At 64.9% G+C, this 16,398-nt stretch overlaps 3 protein-coding genes across 4 annotated transcripts; 1 reads left to right on the top strand and 2 right to left on the bottom strand.

Moving 5' to 3' along the window:
* Nucleotides 1–134: 134 nt before the first annotated feature.
* On the bottom strand, nucleotides 135–3,397 carry RAB15 (RAB15, member RAS oncogene family). Its single transcript, XM_030483709.1, has 7 exons — nucleotides 3,166–3,397; nucleotides 2,072–2,132; nucleotides 1,882–1,942; nucleotides 1,704–1,781; nucleotides 1,534–1,623; nucleotides 641–706; nucleotides 135–559 (listed from the first exon to the last, which is right to left on the bottom strand). The coding sequence occupies exons 1-7, from the start codon at nucleotides 3,287–3,289 to the stop codon at nucleotides 404–406; spliced, it is 636 nt and encodes a 211-aa protein (XP_030339569.1). The 5' UTR covers nucleotides 3,290–3,397; the 3' UTR covers nucleotides 135–403.
* Nucleotides 3,398–5,696: 2,299 nt separating this feature from the next.
* On the top strand, nucleotides 5,697–11,704 carry LOC115606970 (protein farnesyltransferase subunit beta-like). The gene is given in 13 exon segments (XM_030483664.1): nucleotides 5,697–6,021; nucleotides 7,943–8,007; nucleotides 8,115–8,187; nucleotides 8,802–8,893; nucleotides 9,290–9,335; nucleotides 9,337–9,437; nucleotides 9,561–9,644; nucleotides 9,722–9,808; nucleotides 10,356–10,485; nucleotides 10,569–10,701; nucleotides 10,957–11,068; nucleotides 11,150–11,264; nucleotides 11,356–11,704. Coding segments are annotated over 13 exon segments (1,236 nt in total). The 5' UTR covers nucleotides 5,697–5,928; the 3' UTR covers nucleotides 11,461–11,704.
* A 121-nt stretch (nucleotides 11,705–11,825) lies between these two features.
* MAX (MYC associated factor X) lies at nucleotides 11,826–16,297 on the bottom strand. Of its 2 annotated transcripts, none has more exons than XM_030483721.1 (5): nucleotides 16,165–16,297; nucleotides 15,947–15,973; nucleotides 13,813–13,920; nucleotides 12,934–13,057; nucleotides 11,826–12,832 (listed from the first exon to the last, which is right to left on the bottom strand). In XM_030483721.1, exons 1-5 carry the CDS (start codon nucleotides 16,198–16,200, stop codon nucleotides 12,645–12,647), a joined length of 483 nt encoding a protein of 160 aa, XP_030339581.1. In that variant the 5' UTR covers nucleotides 16,201–16,297; the 3' UTR covers nucleotides 11,826–12,644. The 2 variants fall into 2 exon arrangements, with proteins under 2 accessions (XP_030339581.1, XP_030339580.1); XM_030483720.1 differs by having other exon boundaries at nucleotides 12,934–13,063; nucleotides 16,165–16,276.
* Between the last annotated feature and the right edge of the window lie 101 nt (nucleotides 16,298–16,398).

Here is a 16,398-nt window from a genome sequence, read left to right on the forward strand (position 1 = left end):
CCTCAATTATTGATACCCGCTCGTGTTGCCGTGCCCCGGCGCTGCCCCACACACGGTGCCGGGGGCTCCGGTGGGGCACAGCCACTTGGACCCCCCCGAGCCCCACGGAGCCCGCCGGCAGCACCCGAGCCACGGCCACCTCCAGCATCACCTTTATTGTGTGTGTAAAACAGGGGGGGGGGTCCATGGGCACGGGGTGGGCACCAGCACCCATCACCCCCCCACCCACCGGGGGCACCAGTGGGTGCTGGCTGGGGTCACCCCATCATCCCTGTCACCTGGGGGTGTCCCCATCACCCCCCTCCATGGGGCTGCCCCCATCCCGCACCCACCATCCCCCCCCCCAGCACAGCCCAGGGATGGGGGGAGGTCTATAGGGGGGTCCATAGGGGGGGTCCAGGCTTCAACACCAGCAGGTTTTGGGGGTGTCCTCGCTGCACAGGGGCTGCTGCTCGTCCTCCTCTAAGCGGGCCAAGGTGGGGGTGCGGGGGGGGGCCCGCAGCCCCTCCAGCTCCTTGCGATGCGCCTGCAGCACCAGCTCCGTCAGCCGCGTGAAGGACTGCGAACAGGGGGGGGGTGAGCCTGGGGGGACCCCCCCAACCCCCTTTTGACCCCCCCAATCCCCCCCCCTCCCCAATACCTCCTTGATGTTGAGGTTGCTGCAGGCACTCGTCTCATAGAAGTCCATCCCGTACTCCCTGGCCAGCTGCAGGCGAGGGGTTTGGGGGGGGACCAGCACCCCCAATTCCCCCCCAGGCACACGGAGGGGCTGTGCTGGCCATAGCGGCACTGGGGGGGCTGCAATAGGGGCACCCCCCGGGGCTGGGCAATGGGTGCAGGGGGGACTGGGGGGTGTCTAGGTGCTTTGGGGGTGCAGGGAGCTATGTTGGGGTGCTGGGGGGGGGGATTTGGGGTCATGCTGGTGGGGTGTCAGAGCAGCCTTGGGGGTGCATAGGCACTGGGGGGGGGTCCCAATGCGTGTTGGAGAGTCCCTGGTCACAGCGGGGGGGTCCCTGTGTGTGCTGGGGGGTCCCTGGTCATGTTGGAGGGGGGGGTCTGGACACAAATAGGGCTGCAGGAGGGTTATTGGGGTCCCTGTGGTGTACAGGGGGGGCTCATGGGGGGCTCTGTCCATGTTGTGGTGCAGGAGGGGGATTTGGGGTCACACTGGGGGGGGACACAGGGAGGTGTCAGAGCAGCCCTGGGGGTGCACAGGCACTGGGGGGTCCCTGTGTGTGATGAGGGGGGGATCTGGACATCAATAGGAGGGTTGTTGGGGTCCCTGTGGTGTACAGAGGGGGCTCTGGCCATGTTGGGGTGCTGGGGGGGGACCTGGGGTCACAATGAGGGGGGACACAGGAAGGTGTCAGAGCAGCCCTGGGGGTGCACAGGCCCTGGGGGGGTCCCTGGTCATGCTGGATGGGGGGTAAGGACACACATAGGGCTGCAGGAGGGTTGTTGGGGTCCCTGTGGTGCACAGGGGGGGCTCTGCCCATGCCGGGGTGCAGGGGGGGCCCCGCAGCCCCCGCTCACCTGCAGCCCTTGCTCTTTGGCCACTTGCCTCTTGTGCTCCTCGTCCGCCTTGTTCCCAATGAGGATCTTCTGGACACCATCGGGTGCGTACTGGGGGGGGGGGGGAGCAGCGTGACGACCCCCCCATTACATCGGGGGGACCCCCCCCAGGCCTTTGCACCCCCCCAGACCTCATCCACGTCGCTGGCCCACTTCACAATGTGCTGGTAGGAGCGCTCGCTGCTGATGTCGTACACCAGGAAGATGCCCTATAGGAGAAGAAGGGGGGGACGTGGCTATTTTACACCCCCCCCCGTGCCTCAGTTTCCCCTCTCCTGTGCTCCAGGAGGGGGTCCGTCCCCCCCATACCTGTGCCCGCCGGTAGTACTGCTTGGTGATGGTCTGGTACCGCTCCTGCCCTGCCGTGTCCCTGCACCGGGGACAACAGGTCAACCCCAGCACCCATGGCATGAGCTGTGGCCAGGGCTCAGCCCCTGCTTTAGGAGCAGGGTTCAGACCCCCCCAAATCCCACCCCCCGGGCCCGGTACCGGCACTCACCAGATCTGTATCCGCACCTTAATGCCGTCCACCTCGATGGTCTTCATCTTGAAGTCAACGCCTGGGATTGGGGGGGTTATGGGGTGTCCCGGGGTCCCCACACATTCCGGGAGCTACCGGCACCGGGGTCCCCCCACCCCGGTCCCCTCACCCCGTTCTCGTCCCGCTTCCAGGCCCCGTCGTGCTGCCAAACCGGGTACCGGGGCTCTCCCGTGCCCACTCGGTGCCCACACCCGGTACTGGGCCTGGGCCCGGCCCCGGTGGGTGCTCCCGGTGCTCCCGGTTCCCCGGTGCGGCGGCTCTCCGATGCCCACGGCTTTCCCGCTCCCTGGTGCCCACATCTCCCCGTTCCCCAGTGCTGCGGGTCCCCGGTGCTCCCGGTGCCCACGGTTTCCCGGTGCTTCCTCCCCTGCATCCCCCGCTGTGTGTCCCCGGTACGTCCCCGGTGCCCACGGCTTTCCTGTTCCCCGCGGCTCCCGGTGCCCACGGCTCCCCGGTGCCCGCGGTTTCCCGTTCCCTGGTGCCTTGGCTCCCCGCTGCTCCCGGTTCCCCGGGCCCGCGGCTCCCCGCTTCCCCCCGTTCCCCTGTGCCGCGGCTCGTCGGTTCCCCCGGTTTCCCGTTTCCTGGTGTCTTGTCTCCCCGGTGCTCCCGTCTCCTCGATGCTCCCGGTGCCGCGGTTCCCCGGTTTCCCGCTGCTGCGTCTCCCCGATGCTCCCGGTTCCCCGGTGCCCGCGGCTCCCCAGTTTCCCCGGTTCCCCGTTCCCCGGTGCCTTGTCTCCCCGGTTGCCCAGTGCTGCCGGTTCCCCGGTTTCCCCGTTTCCTGTTCCCTTGTCTCCCCAGTGCTCCTGCTTCCCCGATGCTCCCGGTTCCCCGGTGCTCCTGGCTCCCCTGTTCCCCGTTCCCCGGTGCCATGTCTTCCCGGTGCTCCCGGTTCCCCGGTGCTTATGGTTGCCCGGTTCCCCGCGTTTCCCCGGTTCCCGGTGCCTTGTCTCCCCGCATCCCCGCTTCCCCGTCTCCCCATTGCTCCCATCGGTTCCCCGATGCCCGCGGTTCCCCGGTGCCGCCGCTCCCGTCGCCGCCGGTGCGGCCGGTACCGATGGTGGAGATGTGTGCGGGGTGGAACTGGTTGTCGGTGAAGCGGCAGAGCAGGCAGGTCTTGCCCACGCCCGAGTCCCCCAGCAGCAGCAGCCGGAACAACACGTCGTACTGCTTGGCCATGGCGGGCCGGGCCGCGCCGGGGCCGCCGCCGGTACCGGGGCCGGGAGCGCTGCGCCGCCGCCACCGCCACCGCGCCGGGCTGGCACCGGGGCGGGGCGCGGGCTGGGGGCGGGTGCACCGGGGATGTGGGGGGAGACACCGGGGATGGACCGGGGGATGCAGGCGATGGACCGGGGATGGACTGGGGGATGCAGGGGATGGACCGGGGGGTGCAGGAGATGAACCGGGGATGCACCGAGGAGGAAACCGGGGGATGCAGGGGAGGGAGCACCGGGGATGCACCGGGGGATGCGCTGGGGAACGGGGAGGGGACACGGGGAATGTGGGCACCGGGGAGCGGGGACACCCGGAAACAGGGGGGATGCAGGGGAGAGAGTACCGGGGATGGTGTGGGGAATGATGGGGAGAGACACCGGGGGTGGACCGGGGGAACACCGGGAATGGACTGGGGTAACACCGGGAATGGTGTGGGGAATGATGGGGAGAGAGCACCGGGGATGGACCAGAGGATGTTTTGGGGAACGGGGGGAGCGATACCGAGGGTGGACCGGGGGGGACAGCGGGGATGGACCAGAGGGGGAAGCGGGGGTGCAGGGCAGGGAGCACCGGGGATGCACCGGGGGGTGATTTAGGGAACGGGGAGGGGGCAGCGGGAATGGACCAGGGGGGATGCAGGTGGGGGACACCGGGGATGTACCGGGGGTGACACACCGGGGGATGCTGTGGGGAACGAGGCGGGGAAACCTGGGGATCCAGGGGAGGGATGCACCGGGGATGCACCGGGGGGTGCTTTGGAGAACGGGGGGGGGAGCGACAGTGGGGATGGAGGGGGGGATACACAGGGGGTGGTGTGGGGTACCTGGACGGGGATACCGGGGATGAACCGGGGAATGGTCTGGGGACCAGAGCACCGGGAATGCCGGGGGATGCAGGGGGAAGAACACCGGGAGGGGACCAGGGACACACCGGGAGGGACACGGGGGATGCTGTGGGGCACCGGGGGGGGACTCGGGGGGCGCGCGGGGCCATATGGGGAGGGGACACCCAGGGACACCCCATGACTCCCCCAAGGAGCGAGGGGGGCCCAGGGAGAAGAGCTGAGGGGGCAGCGGGGACATGGGGTGACCCACGGGGCTGCACCGGGGGGGGGCCGCGGAGGGACCAGGGGACAGGGGCGGCACCGGGGGACACCGGGGTGGCTCCGGGACACAGGGAGCGCTGGGAGGGGGGCTGTGAGGTACTGGGGGGCAGTGATGGGTGCCGGGTGCAGCTTTGGGTGGGGGGATGCAGTGTTGGGTGAGGTGTTGGGTGCTGGGGTCCAGTGGTGGGTGCAGTATTGGTTATTGGGTGCAGTGACGGGTGCTGGGTGCAGTGATGAGTGGCAATGTTAGGTGCTGGGATGCAATGGTGGGTACTAGATACAGTGTTGGGTGCAGGTTGGGTGCAGTGTTGGGTGCTGGGGTGCAGTGATGGGTGCAGCTTGGGGTGCACTGATGGGTGTTGCTGTGTTGGGTGCTGGGGTGCAGTGATGGGTGCAGCTTGGGGTGCACTGATGGGTGTTGCTGTGTTGGGTGCTGGGGTGCAGTGATGGGTGCAGCTTTGGGTGTAGTGATGGGTGCTGGATGCAGCTTTGGGTGCGGGGATGCAGTGTTGGGTGAGGTGTTGGGTGCTGGGATGCAGTGATGGGTGCAGTGTTGGGCGCAGTGTTGGGTGCTGCTGTGTTGGGAGCTGGGGTGCAGTGGTGGGTGTTGGGTGCAGTGTTGGGTGCAGTGTTGGGTGTCAGGCACAGGTTGGGTGCAGTGTTGGGTGCTGCTGTGTTGGGTGCTGGCATGCAGTGATGGGTGCAGTGTTGGGTGCTGCTGTGTTGGGTGCTGGGGTGCAGTGATGGGTGCAGCTCTGGGTGCAGGTTGGGTGCTGCTGTGTTGGGTGCTGGGGTGCAGTGATGGGTGCAGCTCTGGGTGCCGTCTTGGTGCCACCCAGCGCTGCAGTGACACATTAAGCCTGTTCCTGGTGGGTGCTGTGGCTCCTGAGTGCGGGTGCTGGAGCTCCGGCTCCAGACATGGAGAGTGTCCAGACTTTAGAGGGTGTTAATTGGATTCACATGTACATACACACACACGTACATATCTCCTAGCTGTAAATTCCTTTGGGAATAGTCTTCCTGGGATAAACACACTGCCGAGGGCTCCCTGCTCCCACCTTTGGGTGGTTAAACCCGGGGATGCTCTGGGTGCGCGCTGAAGTGATTAGAAATGAAGAGCAGGGATGGAATTCCTCCGTTCTGCACTGGGGAACGCAGGAGACTCCTTTCGGGAACGATGCTGCGAGGGCTGGAGCAGCTCTGCTCTGGAGCCAGGCTGAGGGAGCTGGGCTGGGGCAGCCTGGAGAAGAGAAGGCTCCTGAAGGGGAGACCTTAGAGCAGCTCCAGTGCCTAAAGGGGCTCCGGGACACCCGGAGAGGGGCTTTGGACACGGGGTGCAGGGGCAGGACGAGCGGAACGGCTTCACCCGGCTCCGGCGCTGCCCGCCCCAACCATTCCCGCTGGGAATGCGGTGACGTCACACAGGGCGCGGCGCGCCCCCTGGCGGGCGGCCGGCGGGGCGGGGCGCGGGGCGGGGTCACGTGTCCCCGCCCGCAGCATGGCGGGAGCGGCCCCGGCCCCGCGCGGGTCCCCCGGCGGGAGGCGGCGGCTGCGGGACGATGGGGTCCGGACCGCGACCTCCGCGGAGCAGGTGCGCGGCCTGGGGCGCTGTGGGGCAGGGCCGTGGCGCTGGGCTATGGGGCAGGGCTATGGGGTGCCGTGGAGCCGGGCTATGGGGCGCTGTGGGGCAGGGCAATAGGGTGCCGCGGGGCTGGGCTGCGGGGTGCTCTTGAGTCATGGTGACCTGGGGCTGGCTCTGAAGCTGCCCTGGGGCTGGCTTTGAGGGTGCCCTGGGACTGGGTTGTGGGGCCGGCTCTGAGGGCGCCAGGCTGCCATAGGGCTGGACTATGGGGTGTTATGGAGCTTGCCCTGAGGGTGCTGTGCGGCTGGATGTGAGGGTGCCGGGCTGCTGGAGGGCTGGGCTATGGGGTGCCGTGGGGCCGGGCTATAGGGTGCCGCTGGGCTGGGCTGCGGGGTGCTCTTGGGTCATGGTGCCCTGGGGCTGGCTTTGAGGGTGCTGTGGGGCCGGGCTATGGGTGCCCTGGGGATGGGCTGTAGGTTGTGGGGCTGGGTTTGAAGCTGCTCTGGGGCTGGCTGTGAGGGCGCCAGGCTGCCATAGGGCTGGGCTATGGGGTGTTATGGAGCTTGCCCTGAGGGTGCTGTGAGGCTGGGCTGTGGGGCTGGATCTGAGGGTGCCGGGCTGCTGTAGGGCTGGGCTATGGGGTGCTGTAGGGTCATGGTGCCCTGAGACTGGCTCTAAGGGTGCCATGGTGCCGTAGGGCTGGATTGTGGGGTGTTATGGAGCTTGCCCTGAGGGTGCCGTAGGGCTGGATTGTGGGGTAGTGTGGGGATGGCCCTCAGGGTGCTGGTCTGCCATGGGGCTGGGCTGTGAGGTACCAGGCTGCTGTGGGGCTGGGCTGTGGGGCTCTGTAGGGTCATGGTGCCCTGGGGCTGGCTCTGAAGCTGTCCTGGGGCTGGTTTTGAGTGTGCTGTGGGGCTGGGCTATGGGTGCCCTGGGGTTTGGGCTATGGGGTGTTGTGGGGATGGCCCTGAGGGTGCCAGGCTGCTGTAGGGGCAGACTATGGGGTGCTATGGAGCTTGCCCTGAGGGTGCTGTGGGGCTGGCTCTTATGACGCTTTAGGGCCGGGCTGTGGGGTGCTGTAGGGTGTCTGGCTCTGAAGCTGCTGTGGGGCTTGCCCTGAGGGTGCCAGGCCATCATGGGGCTGGGCTGTGGGGTGCTGTGGGGCTGGCTTTGAGGGTACCATGCCGCCGTGGGGCTGAGCTATGGGGTGCCATGGGGTGGGCAATCCCTGCCCCAGTTCCACCCCACACCCAGCCGGCGCACCCCGTGTTTCCTGGGGTCACCCATGGGGGTCCATGACACGTGTCCCCAGGCCCAGCTCAGGGCAGGCGGGGGGGTGCAGGGTTCATCCCCACCCTTTCCCCCTGCTCCATGTGGATCTGATCCAGCCCCGGCGCTGGGATCGCCCCAATGGTGCGAAAGGCAGCGCTGGTTTCCCAATCCATACGGGAATGCTGAAGCCGGGGGTGTTTTCCATGAGGATTATCCCAGTTTATGGGACAGCCCCAGTGCCGGGTGCTGGGTGTTGAACTGGGGTCTGGAGTTGTCACAAGTCCCATGTTTTCCATGGGGATGAACCAAGCTCCGTCTCTCCATGGGGATGAACCAAGCTCCATCTTTCCATGGGGATGAACCAAGCTCCGTCTCTCCATGGGGATGAACCAAGCTCCAAGCTTCCCAATCTTTAAGCGTCGGGAAAGCAGCCCCAGTGCTTGAGTCCCCTCTAATCCAGGCTTAAAGCTCCTCCTCAGCTCCCGCTCAGTCTCCCATAGGCAGAACGGGACCGAGCGCCTTTGATCGCGTTGCTTTTCCCACTGTTCTTTGCCATGAGCTGGATAAACTCCTGGGAACGGGGCAGGAGCTTTGGGAAGGGCAGAGCCACCTTCCAGAGCTCACCTGGGCTTTGTTTCCACCTCCACGCTGGGTGCAGACCAAGGTGGAAGACATCGTGCAGGAGGTGTTTGATGCCTACAAGACGAACCATCACATCCCACAGTAAGTTCCTTTGGGAGCTGGTCCTGCAGTGGGGGCTCCGATGGGATCCAGCCACAAACCTTGGATGTGGTGGCATCAACTCATGTCCCCCCCCCGTTGTGTTCCAGGTTTATCCTGCAGCGGGAGAAGCATTTCCATTACCTGAAGAGAGGCCTCCGGCAGCTCACTGAAGCTTATGAGGTACCGGAGCTGCTGGTCCCGTGTCACCGGGTGTTTGTCACCCCCAGGGCAGTGGGTGCTGCTCATAGAGACATGGAATGATTTGGGATGAAGGGAGCTTAAAGCTCATCCAGTTCCAATCCCTGCCATGGGCAAGGGACACCTTCCACTAGAGCAGGTTGCTCCAAGCCCCTGTGTCCAACCTGGCCTTGAGCACTGCTAGGGATGGGGCAGCCACAGCTTCCTTATATCCAACCTAAATCCCTCCTGGTTCAGTTTGAACCCATCACTTCTTGTCCCATCGCTCCAGTCCCTGATGAAGGTCCCTCTCCAGCATCCTTGTACCCCCTTCAGACAGTGGGAGCTGCTCTGAGGTCTCCACGCAGCTTCTCTTCTCCAGGCTGGACAACCCCAATGTGTCCATATGGGAGCTGCTCCTGAGCATCCTTATGGCTCCTCTGGCCTTGCTCCAACAGCTCCATGTCCTTCTTATGTTGAGGACACCAGAACTGTGTGCAGTTCTGGTGTCCTCAACATAAGAAGGAAGGTGTCACAGAGCAGAGTGAAGCAGTTCTGGGGGTTCTCCTGCACCCCCAAGACCTAGATACCCCCTCATTGTCCCCCTTGTCCCGCAGTGTCTGGACGCCAGCCGCCCTTGGCTCTGCTACTGGATCCTGCACAGCTTGGAGCTGCTGGATGAGCCCATTCCGCAGTCGGTTGCCTCTGAGTAAGTGACAGCAGCATGACCAAAAGTTGGGGACACCCCCCCCCCCCCCCACCTCTTTCCCATAGTGGCAGCTTGGGGACCCCCACATCATGTCCTGGCTGCAGCCACCAGCTCCATGTGATGCTGGAGGTGCCACCTCCTGCTGTCCCCGCACCAAAGGAGCTTTGTTCCTCCCCTGTCACCATCAATGGGGCCTTTCTTGCTGCCGGCGCCTCGTGACACGTGGAGATGGGGGGGAGAGGGATGAGATAACCCCATCCTTGACCTTGGGGGGGGCACATGGGGGGTGATTTTGGGGGGGGTCTAACAGCGCTGGGCTGGCCCCTTGCGAGCTGTGGGTTATGGGGTGAGGGGTGTCCCCATTGCTTTGGTGGCTCATTGTCACCTCTCCTTTAGCGTGTGCCAGTTCCTGAGCCGCTGCCAGAGCCCCCAAGGAGGTTTTGGGGGGGGGTCCCGGCCAGCACCCCCACCTTGCCCCCACCTATGCTGCGGTCAATGCGCTCTGCATCATTGGCACGGAGGAGGCATTCGGTGTCATTGACAGGTAGGGCTGGTTGTGGGGCACAGGGAGGGGGGGTCCCAAGGTGCTGGCACGGGGTTGGGGGGACACAGGACACGTGTGTGTGTGTGTGTCCCCCCCCCCCCTGCAGCACAATGGGTCTCGCAGGAAGAAGCTGCTGCAATACCTGCACTCGCTGAAGCAGCCCGATGGCTCCTTCCTCATGCACGTCGGGGGCGAGGTGGATGTCAGGTGGGTGAATGGCTCTGCCGTGGGTCACAGCACGGAGCCGGGGTCACCTCCCTGAGCCCCCACACCGTGTCCCACAGGAGCGCCTATTGTGCTGCATCCGTGGCCTCCCTGACCAACATCCTGACCCCCGCGCTCTTCGCCGGGACAGCCGAGTGGATAGCGAGGTGAGAGCTGGGGGTGGGACGGGCCGTGTCATGGCGCCATGGGGTGGGTTGGGATGAAGGGAGCTTAAAGCTCCTCCAGCTCCAACCACGGGCAGGGACACCTTCCACTAGAGCAGGTTGCTCCAAGCCCCTGTGTCCAACCTGGCCTTGAACACTGCCAGGGATGGGGCAGCCACAGCTTCTCTGGGCACCCTGTGCCAGCGCCTCAGCACCCTCACAGGGAAGAGCTTCTGCCTCAGAGCTCATCTCAATCTCCCCTCTGGCAGGTTAAAGCCGTTCCCCTTGTCCTGTCTCTACAGGCCCTTGTCCAAAGCCCCTCTCCAGGTTTCCTGGAGCCCCTTTAGGCCCTGGAGCTGCTCCAAGGTCTCCCCTTCAGGAGCCTTCTCTTCTCCAGGCTGCCCCAGCCCAGCTCTCTCAGCCTGGCTCCAGAGCAGAGCTGCTCCAGCCCTCGCAGCAGCTCCGGGGCCTCCTCTGGCCTCGCTCCAGCAGCTCCACATCCTCCTTATGTTGGGATATTGATCCCATCCTGTCCTCTCCACCCATGCAGGTGCCAGAACTGGGAGGGCGGCATCGGCGGTGTGCCAGGGATGGAGGCTCACGGGGGTTACACCTTCTGTGGCGTGGCAGCGTTGGTCATCCTCAAGCAGGAGCATCTCCTGAACCTCCGGAGCTTGCTGGTGAGCACCTCCAGCCCCTTCCTCACCGGGATGGGGGGGCTCTGACCCCCCCCTGTGGCCTCACGCCGCTCTGTCCTGCCCAGCACTGGGTGACCAGCCGGCAGATGCGCTTCGAGGGCGGCTTCCAAGGGCGCTGCAACAAGCTGGTGGATGGATGCTATTCCTTCTGGCAAGCTGGGCTCCTGCCCCTGCTGCACCGAGCCCTCCACGCCAAGGGTGAGTTGGCTGTTGGGGGGCTCCTGTCTTCCTCTGCCCCCCCCCACACCAGCAGCTTTGGGGGGGATGGAGGTGTTTTAGGAAGGGAATGAAGCGCAGTGATTTGGGTGTCCCTGTTCCGGGCGGGAGCTGCTGCATCAAGGGGGGCTTTAGAGGCTTGGTGGTGTGGAGGAAGCCCTGAGGGGGGGTGAGGGGGATTCCCACCTTCTTGGGGTCCCCCCCCCATGGATTTCACCACCTTCCCTTCCCCTCCAGGGGACCCAGCGCTGAGCATGACCCACTGGATGTTCGACCAGTCGGCGCTGCAGGAATACATCCTGCTGTGCTGCCAGTGCCCGGCCGGGGGGCTGCTGGACAAGCCTGGCAAGTGAGTACCAAGCTTATGGGGGGGCTTCCCGGTGCCCTGGCCCCTCACTCAGCACCCCAACATCCCCTTTCCCATGGCCAGATCCCGGGATTTCTACCACACGTGCTACTGCCTGAGCGGTCTGGCCATAGCGCAGCACTTCGGCAGCGGCGACCTCCACCACGAAGTGGTGCTGGGTGCCCCCAAGAACCGCCTGGTAGGTGCTGAGCGCCCCTGTTGAGCTCGGGGTGTCCTCCCCGTCCCAACGAGCAGGCTTTTAAGCACCTTGTCCTCTTGCTTCCCGGCAGCAGGCCACGCACCCCGTGTACAACATCACCCCGGAGAAGGTGGTGCGAGCGGTGATGCACTTCCTGCAGCAGCCCGTGCCCAGCCTGGAGCCAGCAGCCGAGTAGGGGGTGTCCCTGCTGCCCCCCCCTGCCCAGACTGTGCGGAGCAGCCCTGCCCCGGGTGTTTTGGTGCAGAGCGAGGTCCTCAGGGTGCTAGCAATACCAAAAACCTGCTCCCGTGGCCACCAGCTCCTGCCGCCATTCCCGGTGGTGATCCCGGTGCCATCCCGGTGGGAGCCGAGCTGGCCGAGGGGGACACGGGCCGTTGGCAGAGCTGTTGGGAATCAATAAAGCCCCAAGTAAGAGCTGCCCCGTGTTGCGTGTGTGCGGTGGGGAAGAGCTGCCACCACGGTGTGGGGCTGGGAGGTGACACTTGGGTCCAATCCTGGCGTCACCTCCTGCCCCAAGAGCATCGGGAAGTTGAAGGAAAGGGGGTTTTTTTGTCCCATTTTATTCTTTATAGTCTTATAGTAAAGGGAAGCCTCAACTTGCAAGACAACTCTGGGCAGTATGTACAACATACCTTAGATCCATGGAATGAATTGGCATCAAAACGGGGACTGGGGGGGGCGGGGGGGGCACCTATGGGGCAGGGAGGGGACACTAGAGATCAGAGAATGCCACAGAGGTGGGGAAAGGGCTATGGGGGGGGTGACAAAGGGAAGGAAGGAGGGGGACAGGATGCACACAGAGAGCACCCAGCCTGGCTCTGTGCTGTGGAAAGAGGGGGTGCAGGCGGCGTGTGTGTATCCCCCCCCCAAAGCTCCCACAGGCATTGGGGGCAGTTGGAATTGCACAAATAAATAGCGAGACCCCCGCCCCCCCCCGCCTTCCCTCCAGTGCTTGCCTGATGGGGGGCAGGAGCAGCTCCCCTGTGTGGGGCCTGGCGTTTTGGGGGACACACACACACACACACACACACACACACGGAGGGGGGGCTGCACAGCCTCACCCTTCAGCTCAGGACTGCTGTGGTCCCCGGGTATAAATAGAAATGCTCATATAAAACCAGAAAGGAGAAGGGTGAGGGGCTCGCTGGTTGCTGGGGGGGGGCAATGGGGCCGTCTCCTTGGAGCCCCCCCCCCCCCAAGTCTGTCGGGGCCCTGCCTGGCCGGCTCCCCCCGGGGCCGGTGCGGTTTAGAGCGGGGAAAGGGCCGGGAAGGGCTGGGAAGCTGCAGTCCAAGAGCCTCTACGAGAGAAGGGAGAGAGTCCTTACGCGGCCAGGGGCAGTGGGGGGCCCGGGGGGGGGCCTAACTGGCCTCCATGCGCAGCTTCTTCCTGCTCTGCGGCTCCTCGGGCTCCGAGTCGGAGCTGGAATCGGATCCGCCGTCGAAGGCGGAGATGGTGCTGCCCTTGGGGTTGGTGTAGAGGCTGTTGTCCGTCGAGGGGTAGTTGGCTTGAAGCTGAGCGCTCGACCTGGCCTTCTCCAGCGCACGCACTGCAAGGCAGGGCCACCACGTCACCCCCCTCCGCCTGTGTGTGTGTGTGTCTGTCCCCAAATCCCATGGGATTCCATCCCCCCCCCCCCCATCTCCTCACCTTGCTGCTCCAGCAGCGCGTTCTGGCGCTTGAGGTCGTCGATGTCCTGCTGGTGCGTGTGGTTTTTCCGGCGCATGTACTGGATGTACTCTGTGGCTTTGTCCAGGATTTGGGCCCGGGATGCCTGTTGCAATAGTGGGAAAAGACCAAGAGGCGAGATAAAGACCTAGTCCAGGGTGGATCCCATGGGATTTTGGCCGTCCCATCCCACCGGCAGCGCAGCACGAAGGAGTTTGCTGTCGCTTTGCTGCGCTGGTGGCACCGGGTGAGCTGAAACGCAGCTCTGGTCCTCAGCGGGGATCGAAGTAGGGCCGAGCCTCACCAGCACCGGGAAGGGCTGTTTGTGGACCTCCAAAAGGTGCTGGATTGAGCCAGGAGCCAAAACATTGGATCACGGAATGGTTTGGGATGAAGGGAGCTTAAAGCTCCTCCAGCTCCAACCACAGGCAGGGACACCTTCCACTAGAGCAGGTTGCTCCAAGCCCCTGTGTCCAACCTGGCCTTGAACACTGCCAGGGATGGGGCAGCCACAGCTTCTCTGGGCACCCTGTGCCAGCGTCTCAGCACCCTCACAGGGAAGAGCTTCTGCCTCAGAGCTCATCTCAGTCTCACATCTGGCAGGTTAAAGCCATTCCCCTTGTCCTGTCCCTACAGGCCCTTGTCCAAAGCCCCTCTCCAGGTTTCCTGCAGCCCCTTCAGGCCCTGGAGCTGCTCCGAGCTCCCCACTAGAGCCACACAACACGGATTCAACAGGTCTCTCCAGAGGCTGGCCCCGCACCGCTCGGACCGGGATGCACATCCCGCCCTCGGGAATGCCGGTAGGAAGCAGAGCTCACCCTCAGCGCCTGCCCCGGCTCCCACCACGCTCCCCAAACTCACCTTCTCTCCCTGCAGGGAGGGCACGGAGTCCCGCAGGCTGTGGAAGCTGTCCTTGATGTGGTCCCTGCGCTTGCGCTCCAGCGCGTTGTGATGGGCACGTTTGTCAGCCTGGGATGGAGGGGATGGAAGGAGGGACCGTGAGGAACGGCACCATGGAGGGGGGGGGATCCATGCCCTGCTCCCCAATCCCGCTGCGGGACACCCCGCTGGGGCCCGGGGTGGCTGGGAAGAGCCTCGCTGGTGTCTCAGCACCCGGAGCCGTGTCCCGGGGGGAAGGATGTGGCTCCCGATGCTTTCGGTTCCTGCCGCTTTCAGTTTCGCCTTTGGAGCTTCCTGCAGCCCCACAGCAGCCCCAGCGCGGGGACACCCCCCCCGACCGCCCCTGGTACACCCCAACCCCACATCCAGCCCCACAAGAGACATGAGGCCTCGAGTGTGTGTGTCCCAAACCTTGGTGGGGGACTCGGTGCCCCCCATTAACAGCCCCACAAAGCTCCCCCCCCACCCCAGCCCCATCTCTCTCAGAGGCGTGCTCCTGTCCCCAGCCCCACAGATCCCCTCCTAAGAAGTCCCCCAGCCCCATAAGTGTCCCCTCTCCAAGAGCCTCAGCCTCACAAGTGTGTGTGTCCCCTCCCAAGCGGAACTCCTGCCCCATAGGGATCCCCCCCCTCCCCAATCACACATCTCCCCCAAGACCTCCAGCCCCACAAGCTCCCCCATCCCCACAGGTGTCCCCTCCCCAAACTCATGTATCCCCCTCTCAAGAACCCCAGCCCCACAGATCCCCCCCCACTCCAGAAGACCCCCATCCTACATGTGCGCCCTCCCCAAAACCCCTCTCCCAGCCCCCCCTAAGAAGACCTCCAGCCCCACGGGTGTCTCCCACATGACCCCATCCCCACAGGAACCTCTAAGAAGCCCCCCAGCCCTTCCCGTCCCCCTCTCAAGAAGACCCCCAACCCCACAGATCACCCCCAGAAGACCCCCAGCCTCACAGAGCCCCCCCTAATGTAAGTCCCAGCCCCATAAGTGTTCCTTCATAGAAGACCCCAGCCCCATAAATCTCCCCCAGGAAACCCCCATCCCGACAAGTCCCCCTGAGAAGATCCCTCGGCCCCACAGATCACCCCCAGGACACCCCCAGCCTCACAAGCATCCCCACCGAGAAGACCCCCATCCCCACAGATCCCCCCTAAGACAACCCCAGCCCCACAGATCCCCCCCCCCCCCGAACACCCCCAGCCTCATAAATGTCCCTCTCCAGAACACCCTCACCCCACAAATTCCTCTTAAGAAGATTCCCAGTCCCACATGTGTCATCCCCGGAAGACCCCAGCCTCATAGGTCCCGCCTAAGAGGACCTCCAGCCCCACAGATCCCCCCCCTAAGACGACCCCCAGCCCCACAGATCCCCCCTAAGACGACCCCCAGCCCTGAAAGTGTCCCGTCCTAGAAGCCCCCAGCCCTACAGATCGCCCCTAAGAGGACCCCCAGCCCCATAAGTGTCCCTCCCCAGAAGCCCCCAGCCCTATAGGTCCCCCCTAAAACGACCCCCACCCCCACAGATCACCCCTAAGACCCATAAGTGCTCCTCCCCAGAAGCCCCCAGCCCCATAGATCCTCCCCTAAGACGACCCCCAGCCCCATAAGTGTCCCTCAGAAGCCCCCAGCCTCACAAATCCCCCCCTAAGACGACCCCCAGCCCCATAAGTGCCCCTTCCTAGAAGCCCCCAGCCCTATAGGTCTCCCCTAAGACGACCTCCAGCCCCACAGATCCCCCCCTAAGACAACCCCCAGCCCCATAGGTCCCCCCTCAGAGTACCCCCAGCCCCACAGATCCCCCCTCAGAATACCCTCAGTGCCACAGATGCCCCCTAAGACGACCTCCAGCCCCATAAGTGCCCCTTCCTAGAAGCCCCCAGCCCCATAGGTCCCCCATAACATGACCTCCACCCCCACAGATCCCCCCCTAAGACAACCCCCAGCCCCATAAGCGTCCCTCAGACACCCCCATCCCCACAACTCCCCCCCATAAGACACCCCCAAACCCCCTCAATCCCCCCCCCCCAAATTCTCCCCCCCCCCCACCGCGCAGGCGCACTCCCCCCCCACGTGCTCGGCTCCCGGCTCATACCGCGGACTGGAACCTCGGCTGCTCCTCCTGTGGGGCCCGTGGGGGGGGCACGAACGGGACGAGGAAGAGGAAGAAGAAGAACAAGAAGAAGGAGCCACCATGAAACGGCGCCGCGATGAGGAAGAGGAAACACAAACCCAACGTTACCCGGCGCCCATAGGGAAGCGATAGAAGGGGGGGGGATGTGTTTCATGTCGCGATAGCGGGGCCCGACTCACGTCGCTCTCCACCTCGATGTCATCGTTGTCGCTCATCGCTACCGGCCGGGCCGCGCCGCCACAACAACAGCCCGCAGCGCGCAGGCGCGGCCGAGCGTCAACGCGGCCTCCCCCCCTCCCTCCGGCGCGGGGGATTGTGGGAGTTGTAGTTCTCTTGGGGCAGCGTGAAACGGCACCACGCTGAGGCGGGGACTACAGCTCCCGGCGTGCACCGCGCGGAGGCGCGGTGCACGC

The sequence above is a fragment of the Strigops habroptila genome, chromosome 4 (genome assembly GCF_004027225.2).
Source record: "Strigops habroptila isolate Jane chromosome 4, bStrHab1.2.pri, whole genome shotgun sequence".
NCBI classification, from domain to species: Eukaryota; Metazoa; Chordata; class Aves; order Psittaciformes; family Psittacidae; genus Strigops; species Strigops habroptila.

Coding starts and splice junctions, on each gene's coding strand:
- RAB15 (XM_030483709.1), bottom strand. CDS start 3,289: ATGGCCAAGCAGTACGACGTGTTGTTCCGGCTGCTGCTGCTGGGGGAC. Junction 1,943..2,071: donor AAGGTGCGGATACAGATCTG/GTGAGTGCCGGT, acceptor TCCCCGGTGCAG/GGACACGGCAGGGCAGGAGC. Junction 707..1,533: donor CCAAAGAGCAAGGGCTGCAG/GTGAGCGGGGGC, acceptor CCTCGCCTGCAG/CTGGCCAGGGAGTACGGGAT.
- MAX (XM_030483720.1), bottom strand. CDS start 16,200: ATGAGCGACAACGATGACATCGAGGTGGAGAGCGAC. Junction 13,064..13,812: donor CCTCCCTGCAGGGAGAGAAG/GTGAGTTTGGGG, acceptor TTCCCACTATTG/CAACAGGCATCCCGGGCCCA. Junction 12,833..12,933: donor CGCGCTGCTGGAGCAGCAAG/GTGAGGAGATGG, acceptor CCTGCCTTGCAG/TGCGTGCGCTGGAGAAGGCC.